Source organism: Fundulus heteroclitus, chromosome 4, assembly GCF_011125445.2.
Source record: "Fundulus heteroclitus isolate FHET01 chromosome 4, MU-UCD_Fhet_4.1, whole genome shotgun sequence".
NCBI lineage: Eukaryota > Metazoa > Chordata > Actinopteri > Cyprinodontiformes > Fundulidae > Fundulus > Fundulus heteroclitus.
Window position 1 is genome coordinate 31,048,860 of NC_046364.1, and position 26,085 is coordinate 31,074,944.

Here is a 26,085-nt window from a genome sequence, read left to right on the forward strand (position 1 = left end):
GATGACCTAGTTTTCATTTTCCTTCAGCGGTTATGTCCCCCTGAACCTGAGAAAAGTCCACCCCCCACTGTTTGCTACCCAGACAAGTGAAATCCATCATCCTCTCCACAAACTACAAGTACTTATCCACATTTTACAGGTTATTATATATTTGTATTCACTGGCTTTTAATTACAGAGGGCACTATCAGTGGGCCAGTCTTTTGCCTTTTTATGGTTTATTTATTGTTTTTATCCTGTTGTTATGGCTTACTGCTTTTATTTTCACGATTCTATCTTGCATTTATATCCACCTGCAAATCCCTTTTGGTGCCTTATGGTTTGTTTAAGCTCTTTATAAACAAAGTTTTTAATGTTTAATATGTTTTAATATTTTGTCACACACAAGTTAATAGTTAGAGGATAATCATACATCCTCACTCCACTTTTAAAGATCTAAGAAAGAGTTAATTAATCTATATTAAGAAAAGTAAATCTTAACATGTTTCACTCTGTTCTGCTAGTTTTAGTGATGATCTGGCGGGTTAAACGTGGGAGCGCCCTGAAAGAACATCTGAAATCAGCTAAATAAGAGGACTCACTGGACCAGTCATCAGTTTGTCAGTGGAGACGTAGTGGAGGAGGATGTGAATTATCCTGCACAGCTTTAGCAGCAGCAGCAATATCCCAGCACAGACATCCTCCTCTTCCTGAACACCAGCTGAACAAAGATTCATCAGCAGGGATGCAGACGGGAAGAACATGGACAGCGACCCTGCCCCGACATTTGCTCTTTACATTCTGTCACATGACACGGGCAGATGAAACCTCATCTGAGAAACATCCAGAGCCGTTTAAAAAAAAAAAAAAAAAGGGAGTGGTGGTCTGTTTTGACAAGCAAAATGTGCAACTGGGAGAAACTCTGCAGGAAAATCTGCGAACCCTGAAGATTTTCTGTTCAATTAAGCCTTTTAAGCTTAAAATGAAGGCAGAACGTGCATAATCCCTGTCTTTAAACGGTATCCAGCTGGGCTTTTGTTACTTTGTTTACAAGGTTAGTTAACTGACATGAAGGTAAACAGTGTTTTCCCATCCCATAAAGCTCTTTATGTTTACAGAAAAAGAAAAACTGCAGAAATAAAAATTTAAGCTTTAAGTAAGCCCTTTAAAATAAAGAGGTATTTTTTGCAGATGGTTATAAATCACTGAATTCATTGCTGGTTAGACAATGTTTTGCATTAATATCTGACACACTTCTGCCTTCCCTTTGCTATAAAACCTGCTCTGTGTGGTATGAAACCATAAAACCTATGTCAACTGCCCGGCCTTCAGTAAATGTTTGGTGTATAAATAAAGCCGTACTTCACGTTAAACATAAATAATCACGCTCATCTAGTCCGGTTTCCAACCAATACGTTCTCCACATTCCATAACGTTGACGGGAGCGGAGCTGCGGAGCGTGAATAATGCGGAGAGGTCATGGTTCAAGTTTCACTACGTTGCCTTTCACCCTTATCAAAGAACCAGCGGGACACAAAAGGGAACAATGTCGGCCTTTTTAGCTCAGAAATTGAGTCAAACATTCATAAAGAACGGCCTTTGTTACAGCCCTTCGCTTCAAGACCAACGTTTTGGGTCGTACCGGGCAGGGGGGAGGCAGAAATACCTAAAAGATGACATCGCTGCCTTAACAGAGACCATGACATTGAAGGAGGACTTATCTGGATGAGTGATACCAACGCTGCTGTGCATGAGTAAGTCTGACTAATGATGGCCTTGATCTGACCAGCATCTTATCGTAAAAGCAGTGTTTGCACAGTTCTTTGAAAAGCGGCCACCTTACCTCCTCTTGCAGGGTTTTGGTGGTCAGCACCAGCTTGTCCAGCTCCTGTCCCCTCTCCTTCAGGAGCCTCTGCAGCTCTGCCAGCTCCCGGCGGTTCTTCTCCTTATACAGGTTGATTTGCTCCTGCAGCTCGCGAGTGGACGACTGAGACGCCTCGACGATGTCGTTCATCTGCAGGCATGGCGACAGAGGGAAGAAGCATTAATGATGTGGAAACATTAAAGCGACGTACAATTTATCCCCACAGCATGACGCCGCCACTACAGTGTTTCTAAATGAGACCCAAGCTGAAAGTTGACCGTGTGAGTTGAGCTCCATAATATACGGATTCCAGCTCATATGAGTATTACTGTTAAAGCCTGAAGGTTCCTCACCTCCCTCTGAAGTTTTTCCACCGTCCGATCCAGCAGCCTCCTCTCGTCTTCAATGTTGTTCTTCATGCTTTTAAACTGCTCCTTCTGAGACTTCTCCTCCTGTAGCCTGTCCTCCAGCTCCTTGTTCTCAAGGTCCAGTCTGGCCAAGTTCTTCTACAAGTTAAACGCAGTGAAAAGATGAACATGAACTGTTATACAGTACGTTTGTCTACCTGGTCACTTAAAAAGCAACGTCAGCGCTCTTACCTGCACGTCTTCCAGTCGGAGGTTCAACATTCGGTTAGCGCGGGACATCTCCTCCTCCTGCTCCCTGATCTCAGCCAGAGACTCCTCCAGCTGCCTTTTCTCTCTCTGTTGTTCGCACCCATTAAAAACTATTTAGACACTGAGAAATCACAGAAATCAGAATTGACGTGTCGCCGACATTAAGCTCATCGCACCTCCAGTCGGCCAGCTTTGTCTCCCAGCCTGCTCTCCAGCAGCTTGGCCTCGTCGATGATCCTGTTGAGCTTAGCCACCTCATTTTCCAGCTCGTTCGTCCGCCGGCGCAGTCGCTCGATCTCTTGGTTCAGTCGCCCAGCTTGGCCCTCCGCTTGTCCCTTGGCTGCCTCCACCTCGGCCTTCTCTCGGACCGCTGCCGCACCGCTCTGCAGGAGGCGACGGGGGAAAGTGCTTCAGTTCAAAGGGAAGCAGGAGAGTGTGACTCCCGGGCGGAAAAAACACACAGCGATGAAGGAGCAACTGAAACAAAGGGGATTTGTAGAGCTCACTGTCTCTGCGTTTTTGCTGAGACGCAGAAGGACAGAGCCTTGCTGTAAGTCCATGACTGAAGGCTGCTAACGCTGAGCATTTATTGCTGACTGATGACTGAAGGCCACTAAATGACAGCAGGGGGGGGGGGGTGACACAGCAACCTCTAATAAAGTCTAAATACTTAGGTACAATTAAAAGGTGTTGAATAAAACTTGTCACGGGATATTATAAATAAGCGAACCACTTAAATCTACTTTAAGATGGAAGCATATTGGGTAACAGTTTCATTTGGATGTTTACATGCAGTCTGTGGCATTAATTTGGGCTTTTAAAGGTTTATTTGAGCCTTACTTTTTGCAGGGTTAGTCATTTTTAAAACAAGAAGGGCGGTAAACAAGTTGGAATTTCTTGCAGATTTTTCTCTAATGTTAAACTTTATATCAATACCTCCAGACACGGGTCGGCATAAGCCGCAAATGTTCACGGTTGAGGCTTAGCCAGCTTCATCCGTTTCCTAAACAAGCTTCGATGTATTTTTTGGGATCCATTGTCCAGCTGGAACATTCAACTGTGTCAAAGTTTCACGCGTCTAAACTGCACCGAAAGTTGAAGAACAACCCGGGAACCTCAGGGTTGAGGGTCTGCAGTGGAGGAAATTACGAAGATAGATGACTAACTAGAAGTTGTTTGACTTCCCTCCAAAAAGCAAGATGGTTGAAACTTGGTCACAATACATGATAATGATACCAAACACATCTGGGTTTGAAATGGACCCCAACCTCATTGCAAATAAGAGGACTAAAAGGGGTTTAGATCATCTAAGCCAATGGGTTGAGATGTTCTAAACCACTTAAGTCAAAAGTCCTTCTACAGTCATGCCAGGACATTGTTAATGGTTTCCTACAGCTTCTGAAGAGAGATTTAACCAGACGTCAATGGCGGTGTACGTATATATTTGAGCCTGTGTGTACTGGAGGAACCACAATGGTTATAATTTACAATCAAATTAAAACATACGCACCCAAAAAAAAAGAAAAAACGATGTTGTACTTTCAGTCCAGCCCAAAAATTCCACGTTAATAATAGGTCTAATTATGACTGAACATGTCTATGAAAAAGGCAGGACCTGAAAAAAATAAATAAAAATGAAAATGAACGAAATGAAAAAAAAAAAATAGATCACATAACTAAAACAAAGAGACGATCGGCTTCGGAGGTGACTCCCTCACCGACGTCACAGAGGAACAAGCTTTCAAAGGTTTGTTTTCAGAGGGAGGAATGCCAGATAACTGGTCTGACAGCCCTCTGTCATTTTATCGTGGGTAGTAGTACGCGCTTGTGGATTCAAAATTACAGCATAAAGCAGTAAAACATGTTTGTTGAAGTTGTTCTAGCTGAAACCCTTAAAAGGAGCAAATAAGGAATAAAAAAATATTCCCTGATCTTTAAGCGTTTGAGGCTATCTTCGTGTAAAGGAGGGTTCCACAGTGTTGTGCTGCTCATGCAGATTGTCAGCTGCATGCATGTGTTCACACAAATAAATGCATGACATAACAGACACACGCCCTCTGCCTTCAGCTGTTCTTCCCTGGTGACACAAGTTTAATCCAGGAAAAAAGACTAAACACAGGTTAGCTAACAAACAATGACTCATTTCGGCGGCGCAAAATTTCCAACCGCAAAAAAAAAAAATCTTCCGCCTAAAATGATATTTGTGTCTTTAGTCTGAAAAGTGTTTGTGCACTCCATGAAAGTTTATCCGCTTCAGAAATCTGAACTCATCTGATAGAGTTGCAGCTCCGAGCCCGATCATCGTGACGGCTGTCCTTTGTCACCCGTCCGCGACAGGTGCAAGAAGTGCGAGGCGGTCGGCTCGTCTGGTTTTGCAAGAACAGGGAAACGTTCGAGAAGAAGAAAAGGTGACGGACGACTCCCTGCTTCAGTGCTCGCAGGCCAGTCAGACCTGTTCCTACGGTGGCTTCAGAGCCGCCCTCATCGCTGCTTCACGGGGATTTTTAGTTTGGTTTGCAGAGGAGGGCAAGTCTGACACCACGACACCACCAACACGTATCACTGTGTCATGTCTTAGGCTCATCAGAACAAACGAGACTTTATGTTAGCCAACAACTAGAAGCAAGGGAGAGGCATTTAAATAAAAAAATTAAATAAACTACAGTTTTCTGTCTTTTCTGTGCTTTAGCAGCTTCCTTTAATGCCGTCAACTAGCTTTTACAGCACAGGTGAAAAAGCTTCTGCCAATTTCAGACTTAAGATTTAGCCTTTTAGAGACACTTCAATATTTCACATCATTAAACCAATTTTAGTGTTGCATAAACTGAATAAATACAAAGTATAAACGATTGTTTCGTTTATTAAAGCATATTGGCCTAGCCAAACCAACCTGACTTATTTGAAAGCTGAGTTTGAATCACTCAAAGGAGCTACACCTGAATTTGTTTTGTGTTTAGACTTGTGCACGTCGAGGGTTTCTCATTCAGAAAAAAACAATTGGGGACGGATGTTACAGTTCAAACTAAACTCTTCTCATTCACGGTTCAAATTGTGCAGGATAAGGAATAGTTCCTTTGAATCGAACCTGTCTGACAACATGAAGTGGGCTAAAAGGACTTTTGAAACAGCAAATCCTGTCCCAGTCTAATGAATTTCAAGAGCAGGTAAAACAAATTTACTGAAATCTATGCGTCTGGAATGGGTTACAAAATCATTTCCAAAGCTTTGGGACTCCAGACAACATCAGCAGGCCTCACTTGCCTCAGTTAAAGGGGAAATATCATGCAAATCCACTTTTTTAGCCCCTAGATACATTTTGTACCTAAGAGTCTATAGGAGTACAGAAAATTTCATTGTAGTCTGTCCAGGAGCTGCGGAGATATAGTTATTTTCTGCTTGGGTCATATTTTTCAGGCCGTTCAGTTTTCAATTAAATTTTTGGAACAATTACGTCACACTATTTGCTGCAGAGCTGCTAAATAAGCTCATGGACTTCTGGCTTACCCGGCTCGCAAATCCGCCATTTTTATTTTTTTCGTCCCAATTTTGTAGTCCAGATTCAAGGATGCCGAAGCTACAAGTGGATGAGTGAAAACATTTAGTTGTTGGCTGTATTAGCCCACACAATTCATTACACCATCCCCCAGCATACTACAAAAATGGCCTCACAAAAGGCTAAAAAAAAAACCTAATGGCTGCTGTTGCTGCCAAGGGTGGCACAGCCAGTTATTAGGCACAGGGGCAATTATTTCATCACACAGGACCAGGCTGATTTTAACAGAAACATTCACCTTAATGAAAAGAAGGTTTGAGTATTTACCAAGGTTATCTTTGCCGGATATTATAATACATTTGGTGATCCAAAGCGCTTAAGCTTGACAACAAAGTGAAAACAGTAGAAACCTTCATATTTCCTCATAGCAATGTGACCCGAAGTAAGAAATATCTGTATCCAAGCTATTGCTGTTTATCACCTTAAATATCCCAACATCGGTTTTCTTTGGCTTGTTTCGGGGTATTGCTGATTGCCATAAATAAGGGCAAAGCTAAAATATAAACAAAGGGTTGTAAAAGGGTACTAACACAGCTTTCATTGCAATAACAAAAGCATAGAAAAATAACAGACAGGACATCAGCGCAAACCCAACACTTTCTCTCTGCCTGTCCCACTTCCCACGTTGGCCTGCATGTGGTTCCACTATGAACAAAGACGCTGCTGCTGTTCCATGAGAGGAAGCAGGATGGAGATGAAATAACATTAACCTCCTTTGTTTTAAGGCCGTCCCTTGCAAATGCTATTTTTATTTTGAGTCATCGCAACAGGCCGGGAAGTTGATCAGATTTGTCTAAAGCCGAAACATTACAGCTTCTTTCCAGAGATAACAAAGCGTCTGAGAAAATGCTCTTAATATACATTTCTACTGATCTTTACATGAAGCGCAGCGGTGAGCACTACTTAAACAAAATAAAGCAATATTATATTTTAGACAAAAAAGACAAAACAAGACTTAATTAGCGATTGTAGGTTCTTGTCTTTATGACTGTGCTATACAATCACTGTCCTCTGGGAATTTTTAAAGAGAGACTGAGCCTGAGTCAGTGTTGGTCCCTTTTCTCCATTTTCTGCCCTAAACTCCGAGCTTGACTTGGTCTCCATGTGTACTCAGACTGTTTATTCAAAGTTGCACATTAACTAAGTTTGTTCGGTGCTTGAAGCGCAGAGCAAACGCTGAAGTGAAGTGCATGTTCCAGGTCGTGTGCTGCGCTCACATCTCTGCTAGAGGTTCACCGAGCCAGAGCCGACCAGCCTCTTTTGAGGTAGTTCTTTTCAAGGGTACAATGGATTGAGTTTCCAAAACACAATAAAAATGGATTGGGAGATAAACTGACCTATTTACATAAATAACCTCTAGAAACTGGGCACGTCTGAAACCAGGCAAACAGACTCAGAGTTTATAGTTCAGTAAAGCTGCAGCGTTACACAGCAATAAATTAGGGAAACACTTAGAAAACAAGGCATTGTCAGATTATTGGTTCATTTTAAGATGATTTCCATCATAATTCACAACAATGCCCCTCACCCCTTGAGCTTTCTGATCTATGTCATTAAGATCTACATTTAGGCCAAATATTATTCACACCCCTGGCAGATTTTGATTAAAAAAATAATTATCTAACCAAGAAGTGTTTTTTCTGGTACAACGGAACTAGGATTCTCTAAAAAGATCGTTTAAAGATCGAATAAAAAAAAAAATTGATCTGTTATCTACATTTGAGCTCTAATTCTTTGAAGTGTGAAAGTCCCCGACTTTAAGCTCCCTCCATAAATGTTGTTATATTCAAGTCTTTGGCTCCTTACAACCACTGTTGAGCATTTTTCTCCTGGATAAACTTTACATACACAAGCGCACTCTCGCAAACACCTACAGGTGCTCGGATTCAGGTACTTAGAGATTCACTTCCATACAGAAAACCCCTATTATTATTCCCAGCTGACACTTTATACATCTTGCATTAAATCATCATACTGTATATTCTTCAGTGACGGTATCACGGCGTTACTTGATTTGATCTGTAATACGTTATCGGCTGGATGTGCTGTTCTTTTAATATCTCCCTTTGCAGGTGAAGAATGAAGAAGCAGACTGAGGATTTTTTCAGTGTCCATTTAACATGAAATAGTCCCAGCATAAAATCTAATCAAGCTTCTTGCATGTATAAATCAAGCGGAGCACTATGGTCAAAGCAGTAAGGCTCCGCTTGTGAAAGTCAAATCTGTTGGACTCTTTATGGCATTAAGACAACAATTCTTAATGCTACATTACCAGACAGGACACACAAAAAAAGTATCCACAACACACTAAAGGTAAAACAGGATTTTTATCAGGACATCCTGAGGTTGGAGCGTCACAAACATGCCTAACATATGTAATGCTGCGTAGACTAAACTCTTAAACTGTTACGTTTTTCCAGGCGGTTATTAAATGAGGCAACAGCCGGTAAATGCTTGACCGGGTTAAACTTTGGCGTGAAGGAGATTAAAAGCATGCATGAGTTTCTTATATTATGATAACCTTGACTGGAAACACCAGTGTTAATGCATTTCCACTTTTACTGTTGCTAAAACAATATATTTAATGCAACAGGTATAAGGTTATCTATAGTCTCTTATTTGTTATTTTGATTTCTGTACATAGAATGGCGGTGTTTGAAAGCAAAATCTTACAGTTCCAGTCATTCTGCTCTTTAAAGAGTAAGTTGAGTCTAATCAGCTGATGAATGCTGATTGATTAGTTGGGCTGTGAGTCTTGGAGGCATGCCAAATGTAGCATAACTTAAAAGTGATGAACGGTGCTACTTATGCTTTCTAGGGGAAAAGTGTAGTAATCTTCTTCCAGTCAGCTGACTGGCAGGTCGCAGCAATCTCATTAAAAGCACTTTAAATCTTAAGGAACAGTATAATAGAAATCTTTAGCTGTTTTGAATTTGGGAATTTTTTTTTAAAAGACCGGTGTCATTCCTAAGAAGACGGCTTCAATTAGCTTACAATGTAAAAGAAAATGCTTTGAGTCAGAGCTTGTGGCTCTTTCTTTCATTTCGATTTAATTCAACCCCAAATTTACAAGTAAAGAGGCTTAAATAACCCTTGCTAAATGCAAAAAACAACTAAATATATTTGCTCTCCTAAATACACGTATTAAAGACACAGAACCTCTTAACAAGATGAGCCGTACAGGCAAAAGGTTAGAATGCCTCGGGGTGAAAGGAAGGATTGAGGAAGAACTTCAAGCATGGCTGCTGAGAAGCTCTGGCATCTCTTTGGTTCAAGGGAGAACGCAAGTCTTGTCTCAGAAAATCAGAAACAGACGACAGCTTTCAGGGAGTCTCTGCGCAAAGCCGAACTGCACATTTACTGAAGCATTACAGTAACCAGGGAAACTATGTACGTACAAATGCAAGATCTCTGCAAAGATCGTTTTCCCCGACGTGGTTGATCCGAGGCTGCGACTTTAATCGGCGGCGAAAACAGAAACATTTGCAAGGAAATGTTTTGATGCATTTTCATCTCAGGACAAGTTATGATGGGGAAAAATGAGCAGAAACATCAAAGCTCCTGATATTTTTAAGCTGCACTGTTGTTTTTAGGAAGAGCTCTCAGTGACTTCAGCAGCAAATGAGCAAAAAATGCTTCCAAAAGTTAGAAAATCAAATCATGCTGTGACATTAAGCATCGTCCCAACTTAACCACAGCTATATTATATATATATATATATATATATATATATATATATATATATATATATATATATATATATATATATATATATATATATATATATATAAATAAATCACATATACTACAGTGCACTCATTGTTGCAAAGAAATATGCTGTTAGCCTCACTTTTGGGCCTCTGAGACTCTATTCAGAAAAGTACCACCATCCTGTCTACCATCCAGACACATGGTCATGTTTGTAGGCCAGGGGCCAAGGAGATAAATGAGTGAAGACTCATGAGACAGAGAGGAAACACAACAGTTCAAGTACAAAGATTAACCAGTCAAACACAAAGGTCTCTGTCTGCACACACACCAGCTGACAATCATGTTAAAGCAGCTCATGTCAAGAACAACACAGCTCTAACAGGGACAAATAAGAGAGCACTGAACTCAGTTCTGCATAGCTAACAAAACCAACTAAGGCAAATGGAGCATTATAACAACTGTGAAGATAAACTGTAAAATATGCAGACTGCTTTAAAAACCTCTCACTGAAGAATGTGAAGCTCCTGACGTTGGATGACTGGTTCCATATGCTTTTGTCTTCCTGCACAGATGATTGGAAAACGGTTTCAGAGGCCCCCATAAAGGCCACGGCATAAAAACACAAACCAAAACCTGCCTGGGGCCTTCGCTTGTAGTACATTCGACGGGCACTAGGGCTGCAAGTTAATCAGGAAAAGCTGCAGTAAGAGATAATATTGTCAAATGTTGCAATAACGATATAGGTTGCAATAAATAAAAATGAAAGCGTTAATGTCTTTCTGCTTTGAGATCACAGGGTTTTAATGAAAAGGTTGCCTCTGTCCGGCTTGTGCTGTTTTGGCAATGAAACAATTTAGCTGTGGCTTCACATCAACTTTACCACCTCTTTGTCGTCTCAGACTTTTTTTTGTTGCATCAAACAACAAAAACAAATGTCACCAAACTTATTAGGGGCACTGAGAGCCTGGATGCAGGGTGCTTAAATATTGAGCTAGCATCTATTGCACTCCAGGCGGCTCTTTGCGATACGCACATCGCTATCGGTGATATCGCGATAACGATAAATTTATGATATATTGTGCAGCCTTAATTGGCACTCAGAAATCAGTGGAAGATCAACTCACCTCAGCATGCTAGGAGCTTGAAATGACTCCATCTGATGGCAGCCCGACCTATTTTCTTAAGATTTAGACTTTCGACAGAGCGTTGAACCTTCAGATTCAGGTGCGGCAACACGCACAGCAGGATGAGAACCAGCGTTACAGCAGCTTAAGTGCTCGTTGGTTTCACTAGACAATCCAAAGTTAGCCTTGATGCCGAACCTGCTTCCTAGCTTAGGTGTAAACTCCACTTAATCCAACAACATTTCTGAACCAAAAACCCTCTGGCAGAAACGCACTGGGCATTTAGTTCCCGTTTCTGAGATGGTTCAAAACAACCAGACTACAAAGTTATCACTGTAGCTGTTCGGAAACTCAGAGAAAAATCACATTTCACAAAGTATAAACAGTTAATTCCTTGCTGTGTGTGTCGAGTTCACCATTTCCCCCCCCCCCTCCTTGCTGTCCCACGTTTCATTCCTCCTCCATCCAGCAGTCTGGTAAATCGACTCCCAAAGCTTTGCCGGGAAATGCAGCGCTATCATCAAATATACAGACTCACGGCGGAGCCTTTAGGTCCGCAACGAGCCTGAGGGAGAACTCTACTCCGGGCTGTGTAAGTTTGATGATCAGACAGTGGGACTTGTGTTCACACGCTGGTAGAGATTAGTAGAGAGGCAGGCCGGGGTAGGAGTGAGGCCAGAAAATAAACTGCATTTAGGTGAGCCGGAGATCACAGTGGAGCCTCGTGTGGAAACTGTGGAGTTGGGAAATTAAAAAATACATGGTTGGGAATTGAGGTTAAAGATGAGGGCTTGATAACAATGTGGCCTTGTTGCGCACAGTGGTTCAGGCCAGCTGGTGAAACATAACAAGAGCTGGAAATGATGTGATAAGCACAGGGGCTCCATCTTTAAAGTCTGAAAGGGCTGGGACCTATTAAGGCCTCCATCGCTGGGAATCTGGAGTGCTGCAGAGAGGCGGGATGCAAGCGCTGCACCCCGAGGAGGCCGAAATGAGAAGATCTGGGCCTCTCCCTCAGTGGGAGTGGGTACAGTGTAACGGAGCTGGAGCTGAGTAAAGAAGAAGGTCTGCAGGGTGCACATTCTCCAATCTGACCCAGACATTCCTGAAAGAGAAACCTCATCCACTCCAACCGCACCTCATCCCTCCGCATTTCTCACACGCCGGCACAAAGCACAGCGGACCCACTCGCAAACGAGCAGATGGCTTTTGTTAGCGCCGATCACCGTGTAATACTTGCGAAAATAAGCAAAGCCTAGTCGGCGGGGCCGAGATTTTGCAACCCAGATAAAATTCCACAGATTTCGGCCCGTCAAAAAACACACAAAGCAGCTTTCAGGTTAAGACACAAAACAGGCCCCCCGAATCCTTTCACGGGGGTCGGCCTCGCGCCCCCTTTCCCTACAGCACACTGACCCACTTACTCAGCACGTCCCAACCCCCGCTGCTTTTATTGTGTGAAACAAACTCATCATTCATTATTGACCGAGGTCCACAATTACCACCCACTTTTTTTTTTTTTTTCCAGGGCTCAGAAAGAAGAGAGGGGGGCACGGCGCGACTGGGGGAACTGCAGCTCATTAGGTTGGTGATGGCTTGCCACTGCAATTAACATGCATACAGAGCAATTTAGTGCTCCACTTTCCAGCGTTCCTACCCCCACACTCACCTAAAACATCAGGGCAGCGCAAAGAGGAAGGAAGCGCTTCAACTTGGGACGGGGCCAAGAATAAAAGTCACGACTATATGTTTTTTTTTTTCTTGACATGACAAATAATACAGCTCGTTCAAACGGACGTATCCAGCGCTAAATGAAAAGCCGTTGTACCAATTTCCTGACGTGGTGTTCAGGTTTCCCCTCACACTAAAAAGTTACCGGTTGGTCTCTTCTTACATTTCGCCACGCGTGACAAACTGTAAACAAGACTTTCTCATGACCCTGAGGCCTTCCCAGAAAAAAGCAGCATTTATGCTGAGATTACACTGAGGGAGCTCTTTAGTAACAAGGTGACACCGAATCACCCTGAACATGTCGGTGGCAGCATCATGCTGTGTTTTCTTTCCTACAACAGGGACGGGGGAAGCTGGCCAGAAGTCATCTAAAACTTAGACTTAGACAGCTTTATTTGTCATTTTTGTATGCACAAAGTGCGTACAGAACGAAATCTCGTTTGCATACAGCTTGAAAAATCACATTAAATTGCAGTAAATTTCAGGATGAGGTGCAGCGGTGATTTATGTAAACAATGCAGGGGAAATAGACAGTGTGCTATTCACAGTGTACAGGTGAGTATTATTAAAACCGTGAAAATTAAAACACAAATACGCATGGATAACGTGGCCATATTTCTACGCTACAACTAATGAGAACAACAAATGTGGCCTTAGAACAATCCCTGCATTCAAAGACGGGGGGGGGAAAACCTTCAGTGAGAGGCTCATTTATGCTCTTAAAGTGAAACAAACAATGACTTTATCTGGCCAGGTGTTTACAAAGCACCGGCGGTAAACCCCCGACGACAAACTCCCTGGAGAGGCAGGCGCTCTGTTCAACAAAAGGAAGTGTCCTCATAGGCCTTTCTTGCAAAGCGTCAGCGCGGACCCCCACCAGGCCCGCAGGAAGGCCAGAACAAGGACCACTTCCAGTCTTTGAGGCAAACAGGACGCACACGAGCCGCGCTGAGGCCAAACTGTTTGTTCAGTCCCTACATCGTCACCAACACACATCCAGTCCTACATTAAAACAAGTTTTTAACAGCTGCGGTCGGGTCTGATGTCCGGGTTTAAGGGAATCCGTTTTGTCATCGACTTTGATCGCAACACTCGCAAAAACTGTTTCAATTACAGATAAATGTCTCTAAATGTGTCACTTTCATGGCTTCTCTTCCTGTAATGAGATTAAATGAAAGGTAGCAGGGTCAGATGAGATAACGCGTTTACATTGTTGACCAAGCAAGCCGTTTGGATTCCAGATCGTTCTGCTTATGCAACTCCAGACTGACCGCTGTGCGTGATTTCCTTTGGCTGAACAGGACATGATTTAAATCGTTACAAAATGAAACGTTTTAAGCTCGTTTGCATTCCTTTGCAGTCATCTGCAGAAAACCGTCCGCTTATCACATTTAAAAGATCTACGCCAGTAAAGCTGGAATTTAAAGGTTAATTGAAGTCAGCTGCCTCTCTTCCAGCCTGTGTGAAGCTGCCACGGTGGTAACGAGGCGTTATTTACCTACATAACCTACAGTGCTTTGCACATTTATTCACACCCTCGGGGCTTTTGTTACAGATTACAGCCACAAACCTCCAGGCATTTATTTTTTTAGGAATTTTTGTGACTAAGAGGGAGAGGAGGCAGGGTTTCCCCTTCTTGGTCTCCTGTTTCTAACAAATAAAAATCCAAATGTGTGGATCATTTTCCGTTCAACCTCCCTTTATTCTGAGCCAGTGGCACCAATCAGAAGTCCCTCAATAATCCCTGTTTTTAAACTGAACTCAGAATAAATACATCTGTTCTGTGTCACATATTAATTACATTTAGACCCGCTGAACAACTACAGGAAGGCCTGAACTACAACATATGGATAAAACTATTGTAACAAACTTAAAAATATTAGATAAAAAGCTAAACTCACACAATCACTGAGGTTTTCACTAAACATGATTCTGTTATTCCAGAGAAGCAGGTTAAATAGTCAGTTTATACTCGTTTATGATACTTTGCATGTTTTGGCTCCTTCTCCACTGAGTCATTTCACCAAGATCTGCAACCGGAGGAGAAGATCCCACAAAGTGCTTCTGAGCGGTCAGCCTTCTCTCACAGATCAGTAATTAGTAACGTATTTGGTATTCAGTTCCCACTGGATTAATTAGACCCAACCGTCTCATAGTCAGGTTTCTGAATCCATAAAACAGTGATTGGTGACTCATAAAGTCTGCCATCGTATGGAGATTTACTGTTGCTTAACAACCTCGTAATTTGAAAGAAGTGATTTATCGGTTTAATCCTGATTCCTAACATCAAACTGCCAAAGACTGGCGAAATAAATCCATGAGTAAATCGATTTAAGCGACGGGCTAAAGTGAAAAAGGCACGTCGCCCTGAACGCACCATCTCCACGCTGAAGCAAGGCGGTGGCAGCATCATGATGTGGGGGTGTATTTTCTTCAGCAGAGACACAAGTCACCTAATTACTAAATAGAGTCCACTTGCTTGTGGTTTGATCTCAATATAAATAAAAGCAGCTGTTCTGTGAAGACCTCAGAGGTTTGGTGGACTGCCATTATAACGAATCCCATTTAAATTACACTGAGGTTTATGCTTCTGATGCAAATGTTTGCGCCAATCGATTAAAAACAACAAAAAAAAGGGCTTCACCGACTCCTTTTTCTGTAAATTATATTCAAACTGAGCGAAAAGAGCAAATCCTGATGATTTCACAGCCTTCTGCTGGCTGTGAACATGGTGGACGGATCAAAAACTGTGTTGCCTCAAAGAGCAACACCAAGGTCTGATGGCAACACACATGTCTGAACTATCAGTTCCCCCCTCATGGTGTGCTTATCTCCACACTTCTCTGTGACAGGGGGGGCTTTCCTGGAAGGAGAGAGGGAACAGCAAAGCAAACAAGGAGGAGGAGGGAGCGCAGGGAGTCAGACTGGTTAGGGAGGCTGATTACCTGCTTGGCCTCCTCCAGAGACGTCTGCAGCCGGCTTATTTCCTTCTCGTACTGCTCCTTCATCTTGTCCACCTCCTGATCGTGAGCGGCCACCTCGTCCTTCAAAGCGCCTTTGAGGGCCGCCAGCTCTCTTTCTCGCTTCCTCAAGATTTCTTCCTGGTCCTCTTTAGCCATGAGGACCTCCTGCATCTCCGCCTTCAGCTGCATCACGTCCTGCGGAAGAGAAAAGGCGCTAACGTTATCTCAGGCCTGAGTTTATCTGCAGGGTTCAACCTTCATTTCAACAAAAGTCAAGAAGAGATGCAGCTGCATTCAAACTGTGACAGAGACTTACAAAAAAAACATGTTTTATGCAACATTGTACACTTATTTATGAGGGTTTGGAGTAAAATTGCCATTTTGGTGTCATTCTGTAATGACCACAATTGGCTGAAATTTATATATCAAGCATTTCATTTTGTAAAAAAGCATTTTGTTTAAAAGTGACAAAAAAGAAAATAAGTGTATAATCATTTTTACCAACATAACACTTTAATCTTAGGAAAAGTGACTGACTAGCAGAGACAACCTGTCCTTACGTGGCCACAGGTTAGCCTGACAATAAACACCATGGCTCACCGCCATCAGGACGTCTTTCTCTCCGTCAGCAGCGGACCTCTTGGCCGAGTCCAGCTCGTCGTGCATCTCTGACAGCTGATCCTGCAGGTCTCTGATCTCTGTCTGGTGCTGTTCCCGCTCCATCTTCACCTGGTAAAGCCTGACAAAGCACAGGAGAGGGCTTCTTCACACACCTGTGCTTTAGGTCCCACTTATAAACGGGAGCACCTGTGCCGTGAGCTGAACGCCTGACCACAGAGGTTTACGTGAAAGATCGACTGTAACCTGCGCTCACGTGTCAACGGAGGGGATTGCGGGTGATTATGGATGTGAAATGCCTTACATTACACTGCAAAAACAGAACTAAAAATCAGAAACATTAGTGCATTTTTCCTTGATTTGAGCAGGTAAGTAAGATCATCTGCCAATGGAATGAGTATTTTTACCCCTAAAATAAGATAATTAGACATCCTGCACTTGAAATAAGGTGATTCTTCCTATTTTAAGTGCAAAAATCTTATTCCATTGGTAGATAATCTTGTTTACCTGCTTAAATAAGGTACAAATACACTCATTTCAAGAAGAATTTACTTATTTTTAGTTCTGTTTTTGCAGTGTAATTCCTACAGTTAAATCGACTTAACCACAGAATCTATTTCAGCTAAAAGATAGATCAGCTTGGACAAATAGGAACATTCAAGCAGCTTCGCCATGTGCCTCAAGTCTAGAAGATATTTGCTCCTTGAGAGAAAAAGCGACCAGAAATCACTCCCTCGCCGACTTCTCAACACAAACGCTTGCATTTTGTGTGTAACGGTCCCCAAGACCAATACCTCCAAGTTGTTTTTACAGCTGAGACATAAACTTCTAGCAGTTTAAAAGTTTACCAGAAGTGAAACACTTGCACTGACAGCACAGTTTCCGCAGAGAAGATAACCCAGCAGGTTAATGATTTCTGCACTCACTCTTCCACTGAGGCGTTGAGCTCAGCCTCTGTTTTGGCCAGTCTCTCCTTCAGCTTCTTGCACTCGTCCAGACTCCGCTGCAGCTCCTGCTGCAGATCCTTCAAACCCGCCGCCGTCCTCCTGTCGGCCTGACTCTTCTGGTGGCAAAAACAGAACATTTACTTATTTATTGTTTGTTGATGCATGGTGCTCGATTTAAACTGATCTCTCCATTTGCACAGTTTTTTTTTTCCTTCTCATACTTTTTTATCTTGGTTTTTAGGGTTGCCACCATGTGCATTTTTATTAATTTATCAAACATTTTTTGAGCGAACTAGACAATTAGTAAGTAAGTCCTCTTGCTTAGGATGTTATTCAGGGATTGTTACAACAAGTCATTACAACTTGCACTTAGAGTTTTCACGCCGGAGGCCCTTCCTGACGCGACCAGGGTTTGAACCTGGGTCACCCGTAACAAAGATGCAGAGTTAGCCCGCCACATTACAGAGAGGCTTAATTTCTTTTTTTTAAAAATCCTTAAGAAAATAGCACTTTTAGTTTCTTAAGTTTGTTTCCAGAATAAACACATATTTAGCACTTTAAATTATAAAATCTGTTTACAAACTGCTACTTCCAGCACCACAAGACTGAATTAAATCAAAGCATTATTATTTGGGTTTTTAAAAGCACAAAAGCCAACCAGACAATGTCAAATGTTATGATACTGAACTGTAAATAAACTAAAATAGGCCACAGTTAAGAAAACATGGAAATCCAAAAGACTCTAGTAAACTTTTTATTTAAGATGGAATAGTGAAAATTTTCACTAAGACGTAAGTTAAATTTAACATCACTATTTATTATTTATTATGATCGGCCATGAGTATGAATGACGTAAATAGCATCTGCAGACCTGCTCATTGCTGCACACACAGTTTTGTGGAGGGAAACAGCTTTAATAAAAAGTTTAACAAATATAAATGCAAAAACTAAAATCTTAACGTCAAAATACAAGTTTTGACTGTCAGAACTAACAGAAAACCAAAATTGCACATGTTCAGAGGAAGAATCTAACTGCTCTAGTGCTATGTTGTGCTTTTTGCATTAAGTTTTTCAATTAAGGTCTGAACACGTGCATTCAAATATTTTTTAAGCTATCCCTTAAAGCTCTTTATGGAGCAATGCTATGATTAAAGGATTGTTAAAAACATTAAAGGGATATGTCCACATGACAGGCATCAGCGGTACAGCTGCAGTCGCCATAACGTTACCTTTGTTTGCTCCTCCAGCTGCTTCTTCAGCTCAATGATCTCTTTCTCCAGTTCAGCGTTTTGCTCCTGCAGAGCTTTGGTCTGTGCACCAAGGTCCAGGGACTGGGAGAAAATAAAATCAGACATTTATCATTTCCAGATGGGTTTTTTTTCCCCCTATTAATCTATCATCGTCATTAAGAACAAACAAACAGAATGTGTAGTCATTGTTATTATTATTTTTGGATGTCTACAACGGAGTGAAACAAAACCAGAATTCAGTTTACAGGAAATGAGACGATAACAAAGATGTCCGCCTTGCAGTCGGGGTAACGAACAACCCCAACCGTGTGCAAAAAAAACCTCAGGAAGCAACTAGACACTCACTTTGTTGTCGCCTTGTGCGCTTGTTGTGGCCCGAGTCTTCAGAGTCTGTATCTTCTCAAAGACCAGGTTCACCTTCCTCTTGGTCACATCGTCGTTATCGTTGCTTCTGCGTGCACCACGAGTAAAATACATTACGGCTTAGTCAAAAGGTTTGGAGAAAAAAAACGTCCCTGCGTGTGTTGTTTACGGTGGGTCACAACTTCAAATCTGGGCTGCTCAGGGAACAAAGCAGCTCAGTCCCAGCTTAGTAGGGGTCGGGAAGGTTTTGTGGCGCTTTGATGTGTCACCTCACAGAAAAACAGCTTCATTGCAACATGAAATGTCATTTTATTTTTTTGCACTGCAAAAACAGAACTAAAATAAGTAATATTCTCTTAAAATAAGTGTATCTGTCCTTGATCTGAACAGGTAAAAAAAGATTATTTGCCAATGGAATAAGATTTTTGCACTTAAAATAGGAACAACTCATCTCCATCATCTTATTTCAAGTGCAGAATGTCTAATTATCTTATTTTAGGGGTCAAAATACTCATTCCATTGGCAGATAATATTATTTACCTGCTCAAATAAAGGACAATAACACACATTTTAAGAACATTCTACTTATTTTTAGATCTGTTTTTGCAGTGTGCTGTATACAGGGATCACTGCTTCATGTCTGCATCGGAGAAATTAACGGGAACAAAGCTGAAGTATTCAATTTAATTATTGACTTTGTTTCATCAGTATTAGCTTCCCCTCAGGTTTAAGTTGACCAATGAGAAAGTTGCAGGTTTTTAGTTTAAATGAAGAAGAAAAAAACAGATATGAGGGAGTTTCCGTGACTCTGGGGAACATTTAATCTTCCAGCTTCCAACTCAACAAAACCAACTTTTACTCTAAATGGCATCAGCAATAAATTGTTTTTTTAAATACTATTTAATATCTAACAGAGAAAGCCCAAAGCTGTGCGCTCTCCTCCGACAGATGATTTTCATTAGAACGCTATAATCCCTGTTGGTGGGTGTTTGTCTTCTGAGCCGGGGGAATGCAGCTCAGTTTCAGCCCCTCCGCTTCCATCTGTGTTTCCTTTCCTTCTCTTTGTCCTGTGACTCCTGACCTGCGCTCCGACACACCCAAGCAGTTTCCTGAGCTTTCTGCAATATTCAAAGCCTGCAGCGAACGAAGGAACAGTGCCGAGCAGCAAAACCTTCTCAAACACTTTCGCTTTGCAAACGTTAGAAGCAGCAGCAAGTTTTACTTTACTGCATTTTTATGATGGCTGGTACAAAACTCTCACGGGCTTCTTAGCATAGTTATTTCAGAAATGTTATTATACACTTCACATGGGTTGCCTTTTTGCTGTCAGTCAAACAAAGAACAAAGGCAAGCAGGGAACAGGAAAGTTTCTCTCGCTTTTCATCTTTTCAGGCACCGTGCGGGTAAAAAAAAAGTGATATGGATTTCCACACAGAAAGAAAGTTTGATCAGGCTGTTAGATATTTATTAAACAACACGCTCTGGCAGATTGTTGACATGCCATCACTGCGTGCAACTCAGTTCAAATGAACACTAGGAGCCCGATTTAGCTCGTCAAGTCAACATTTTATGTCAAAGTAACAAATGTTCTCATCCAGTAATGCAGTAATAAGCTTGACTAAAAAAAAAACACAACGGTAACAAAACAGCTAAACTGTAACACACAAAAGCAACAAAACTTCCTACTGATGCAAAAATAATGTTTCATATTGGCTGTTTCAGCGGTTCTATTTTTCTAAATGGGTTATTTCGATTTTGATATTCCAAAATTAGGCACCTACACTGCAAAAAGGGAACTAAAAGTAAGTGAAATTTTCTTGAAATCAGTGTATTTTTCCTTGATTAGAGCAGGTAAATAAGACTATTTGCCAATGGAATAAGATTTTTGCACTTAAAATAGGAACAATTCATCTCCATCATCTTATTTCAAGTGCAGGATATCTAATTATCTTATTTTATGGGTAAACATGTTCATTCCATTGGCAAATAGTCTTATTTAGCTCCTCAAATCAAGGAAAAATAAACAATATATATATTTTCCTTACTTTTAGTTCCCTTTTTGCAGTGCACTAAAATTGGCAGTTTTTAAACAAACAAATGTAAATTTGTAAATTATTATAAATTTTTGCTATTCTGGTCTTCATGGAGAATCCCAAACCTACCAAGCAGATGTTAGCTAGCTGGTTAGTCCAGCTGTCTGCAACCACTGCTGCTCACAGCTTTGCATCTGTGGTTTTAAAACAGCGTCACCAACACCTTTACCTATATCTCATTTAAAAGCCTTTAAACCACAGAAACCTTAGATAAACTGAATTAAAGCAGCTTATGCCTGCTTCACATGGCAGAATAATTTGCCTGATTATCCCCTCCGACATTCCCCGCTCATTGGGATGGCTCTTAAGATAATCTTATGAGATATTCCTGCTGTGTGTGATCTAGTCTGCTGGGAAGGATGTCGGGACCGCTCCGACCTCAAATGGAGTATATCAAACATGTTGGATTGTCTTGACCAGATATCCTAGCATGTGTGGCGTTCAATGGTTCAATGAGACGTAGAGCCAATAAGAGAGCGAGCAAAATACCCCAATAACTGACCTCCATGGCATAGTGTAGTAAACATAGAAGCCCTGTTCACGTTGTCTCCAACCCCTTTAACCAACGGCCTTTTCTTTATGTAATGTTTTTCTCTTATAAAATTAGTCCACCGCCTATCGCCATTGTTCTTCCTGGTCGGCCATGTCTATTTACTCTGAACTCACGTTTAATACCGAGAGGTTTACTGAGATTTCCAGCCTGATGCCTCAATGCTCCTGAGTGAAATATGTTCCTGTGTTGTGTTTGTGTTCTTTACCTGTGAAATTCCTGTCTTGTTTGTACTGCATGTGTATTTATTGGCCATATTTGTGTATATGTGTATGTATATATTTTCTGGTTCCTTTTTTACCCAGTATGAGGTATAACATGCATTCTTTCCTTTTTTTCCTTTCTTCTTTTTATATGGCTTGAAATAAAACAATCAATCAATTAATCCAACAAATTTCTTATATAACTCCTAAATGTGAAACCCTAACTTAGATCAAAATCAATCAAGGTGCTGAAAGTTTCTGAGAAATCTGAGCCAGGAGGTGACTTCTGTGTAAACAAATCCTAGACAACCCATAATGGCCGGCACGGGAGGGAAGCACGAGCAGACTAGCATGTTTACTATTTTACCAATCGTTCAAAATGTCTTTGTGACACCAAGTGAGTTTTTTCTGAACACGAGCGCTCATGGCTAAATAAAAGTCTAGAAAACTCACCCTTCTTTAAGGTAACTGAACAAAATCTGTTTGGCCGTCTCCTCGTGTGTTTGTTGTGAAAGCTCCTGCTGACCTTTCAGGAGATCAGGAGTGGCCTGGATGTGGAGGGAAAGACAAGAGCAGCTTAATGACACCTATGAAGTCAGAGGAAGAAAATCCAAGTTAAAGGGTAGGTGTGATGTTAAAGGCATACTATGCAACATTTTTCAGTTAATTAATGTGTTCCATACCGTTTTGGATGATTAAATGAGTAATTTCAGGTCGAACAAAGGTTTTCTCGGCCGCCCTGGTGGTCTGTGGGGGAAATACCGTACTTGCAATGCGGTACCGCGCACGTGACGTCACCGTCTCAAGAGCAACGCCCCTTTTGCCGCTTAGGTAGGGCATACAGGAGAGAACGCATACAGGAGAGAACGCACGGATAACGGATATGACCGACTTTACAGCCGTTAAACTTTCCCAAGACGATGTCCCAGGCGCACGGTTTACTGGTCGCACTGTCGAAGAACACACCAACCTTCAGCTCAAACGATGGCTTGAGGTTCGAGGGCTTAAAAAGACTGGAAAACTGGCCGAGTTGATGAACGGTAAGCTTTGTTTTTTTTTTTCCTGCGCGGCGATCATGGCAGCGTCGGCCGTTTTTTTTTGTTGTTGTTTGCAATCACCGTCCAGGAATGGGTATATGTTTAATGTTTGTCTCATTTGAAATGTTTTTGAGTAAGCTATCCTGGGGAAATGCCGCACTTGCAATTGCAGGCCCTCGGCCCGCACCCACAGGCTCAGAAGTCTCGTGCAAGACCGCGAGAGTCGGTCTTGCTTTACGGCGAGAACTCCATGTGTTTTTGCCCTGCCATTCACTATATGCAAACCCTGATGTTCATACCTTCACTGTGTTAGTCATTGTTTGTACTGCCATTTTTTCGACTTTTCGTTGCGTTCGCCTGTCTGCTAAGCTCAAAACAACCGCGCCTGTCTTGACGGAGAAACCAGAACAGCTGAGCATCTTTACGACAGTGCACTTTTACTTTCGCCCTCTGGGGGGAGCCTCGCTGGAAAATCAACCCCGGTTGCATAGTATACCTTTAAAGGGTAGGTGTGTGGTCTATTACCTGAACGTCTGCCCCGGTGCTGCTCTTTTTGTCAGCGGCGGTGGAAGGAGGCCTGGACAGGGACGTCGTTGGCGCTTTTCCAACCGAGGATGGAGTCTCTTCATTCGCATTGCTCTTAAAGGACGGGATGGAGGGGCGTGACTGTGGCTTTGTGTAACCCCGTATGGAGCCGGTGCCTTTAGAGATGGAGGTCTGTGGGGATCCTGGTGCACTGATGGCATAGGATGAAGGCCCATCTACAGCTGTAGTCCAGAGGTCCTGCCCGCTGGCCGTCCTCTGCAGACGCAGTTGCGACGGCCGCAGGACGTGCTCCTTCGACGTGCCCCGATGTCGGCCAAACTCATCCGCGTCGCTGGAGCCACCTCTCAACCCGAAGGCGCTGTCCACGCTGCGCGAGCGCTTCCTGTCCTCTGGGTCGATCCGGTTTCTGCGCCCCGCTCTGCCCCTCCGCTGGTGGCCGCCGTCTTTTCCGTCAAACTTCTCGATGAGCTCGTCAACGCCAGGGATGGATCCCGTGTCTATGTCTCTGCCGGAGCCAGGGAGGAAAGGAATGTAGCGGCGGTTCTCGTGGCGGTTTATGGCGTCCGTATACAGAGCCTCCATCTGCTCATCTATCAGAGACTTGCCGGTGGAAGATAAGGAGGAGTGGCGGGATCGGGAGGACGGCTGGAGAACCGGCTCACTGGAGTCGGTCCGACGTAACGGAAGGACGTCAGGATCGTGTTGGGTGTGCTCTAGGCCGGAGTTGACGCTACGCGTGGAAGTGGGGGGTGTTCTCCTTTGGACGCTCGGGGGACTTGACAGCGGGGACGGCTGAGGTTGGGCTGCAGGTACGGGCGGACCTTTAGAGGTCGGTTTGGGCTGAGATGAATTAAAACTGGTGAGGTAAGGTTTAAACAGAGGCTGAGACGGCTGGGGTTGTGTTCGACTCTGAGGCTGAGCCGTCTGGGCCGAAGGCGGCGACTTTGTGTTAGAGAGCGGCGTGTCGGCGTCGGCCATGTTTCCGCCCGTCTGCGGAAGCTGCTTCCTCTCCGGCTGTCTGCGATCTGTGCTCCGGTCCAGGCTGGAGGACCTGAAGCGGGAGGGAACTTGTGCTTCGGGTTTTGGGTAAGGATTCTGACGTCGTGTCCCGGTGTCAGCTTGGGGCACAGGCCTCGACGGGAGGCTGTTAAAACCTTCGAGGTTCAGGGAGTTGGAGTTTGGATCGTACGGCTGCAGGATCTCAGGGTGCCTCTGAAAGTTCAGAAGCGTGGACGGTTTCTTCGTCTGGGGTTCGGTGACCCCATTCTGAGGACCAGCGGGATGCTTCATCTTCTGTGTCCTGTACTCCATAAAGGGGTCACTGGACCCAGCTTCTTTATCCCCCCTGAAATCATACTCCTGGTAGTTCTCAATGAAAGAACCGTCCGTGTCAAGGTAGCCATTGCTGTCAGGGTTAGTGTAAGACTGAGGACCCCTGTCCTGGTTGTTGAGGACCACGTAGGGGTGTCCATCTATACCCTGGACACGAATACTGAGGCCGTAAGAACCGGCTCCATTCGTGTTGGGCCTGGAAGTGCGGGACGGCTGATTGTAGCCCCGCTGCGGTCCACTGTTAGGAATGCCAGTCACCCTGTAGGACTCCATCAGGAATGTAGAAGGAAAATAAATCCCGCTCCCGGGATCAGGTGGCCCACCTGTGCAAGCAGAGATTCAGACCGGATTAGTCACAGATGAGGATCCATAATTCAATAACGAAAGCAGAGACTAATCATTAAGCATTTGCCCCATCCGGCTATATCCCTTCCACTTTCATTCTCTTCTTTTTTTGAGTTCTTTAAGTTGTCTTTTTCATCTCGATGGGGGATGCTTTCTATGAAAAACTCTGACCAAAATGATTCAGGAGACAAAAAGCTCCTTCTGTTGCATGTAAACATCTCTGAGACCTCAATTACCGCGAAGACATGACTCAGAATGTGACTCAGGTTAAAATTATAGGCAAAGATGACAAAGTAACACCGGGAAGGGCCTTTCAGATTGAGTGGCACAACAAAAACTGATCCTTGTCACAAACAGAAGTAACACTTAAAAATGAATCAGCTAGAATTAGAGAACAACCTCAGAGATCTCATTCCTACAGCGCTGAGGGCGTGTATGTGCAAACGGCGGCTCTCATAAGGCTACACACACCTCTTAAAATGCATCTTAATGTAACAAATAATCAAATGAAAAAACATTGTTGCTATTTTTTTTAAAAAAACACCCATAACGTGAAACTTTGTTGAAGCATCTGACACAGTTTCACTCTTGATCAGTTCTCACTGTAATCCTGACAAACCTGAAATAAAATGTAGCTGGTTTAGCTTTTGCTCACTTGCACCGTTTTGCCGCAGCCACAGTTAGCAGCTGGTTTACAAAGTGTGTCTAAATGTACCATCAGTAGTCAGTTTTTACCAAGTTAAAGAAACCAAAAGACCAAAACTGGTCACGGAGGCTTCCCAAAACCAGAGTCAGTAGAAATGATGGAGCTGCAGCAGTTTCCCACAAGTACAAGTCGTGTTTGAATAGTTGTGAACACGATCTGCTGTGTTCTCCTGATAAACAGACATTTTCAGATTTGCTTGTTTTTTTTAGTTGAATTATACAGGGAGTAAGTTTAACATTAAAGGTGGAAACATGCTGAAAATTACGATTTTTAATTTAGAAAAAAGCTGGAATATTAACAGGTGTGTGTGTGTAAACAGACTTAGTTTATGGAGCGTTTTTCTAGTCATACCAACCGCCTTAAACTAGAACCACATTCGCCAAGTCACGCTCACCAACATGCCTTGCCCATGGGCACCTTGTGACGTGTGTCAGGAGAAAGTTATTCGGCTCAACGTTTATAATTCAGGCGGGTTTTGTGTCAGATTTCCAACCAGATGGCGCAAAAAAAAAGCAGCTCTGCTGGCAACAAAAATACGATTGTTTACAAAAATC

The 26,085-nt window shown here is 42.8% G+C and overlaps 1 protein-coding gene across 2 annotated transcripts in view; it reads right to left on the reverse strand.

Moving 5' to 3' along the window:
- The window catches only part of cgnl1 (cingulin-like 1), a 39,952-nt gene that overhangs the window by 10,813 nt on the left and 3,054 nt on the right, over positions 1 to 26,085 (reverse strand). For both annotated transcript variants that reach the window (XM_036136379.1, XM_012855170.3), the window contains exons 2-12: positions 23,128 to 24,803; positions 22,019 to 22,113; positions 18,702 to 18,807; positions 18,336 to 18,437; positions 17,086 to 17,222; positions 16,142 to 16,280; positions 15,524 to 15,736; positions 2,636 to 2,842; positions 2,442 to 2,546; positions 2,196 to 2,348; positions 1,822 to 1,992 (exon numbers count right to left, since the gene is read on the reverse strand). In XM_036136379.1, coding sequence (XP_035992272.1) covers positions 1,822 to 1,992; positions 2,196 to 2,348; positions 2,442 to 2,546; positions 2,636 to 2,842; positions 15,524 to 15,736; positions 16,142 to 16,280; positions 17,086 to 17,222; positions 18,336 to 18,437; positions 18,702 to 18,807; positions 22,019 to 22,113; positions 23,128 to 24,753 — 3,054 coding nt within the window. In that variant the 5' untranslated portion in view covers positions 24,754 to 24,803. The remainder of the gene's footprint in view (positions 1 to 1,821; positions 1,993 to 2,195; positions 2,349 to 2,441; positions 2,547 to 2,635; positions 2,843 to 15,523; positions 15,737 to 16,141; positions 16,281 to 17,085; positions 17,223 to 18,335; positions 18,438 to 18,701; positions 18,808 to 22,018; positions 22,114 to 23,127; positions 24,804 to 26,085) is intronic.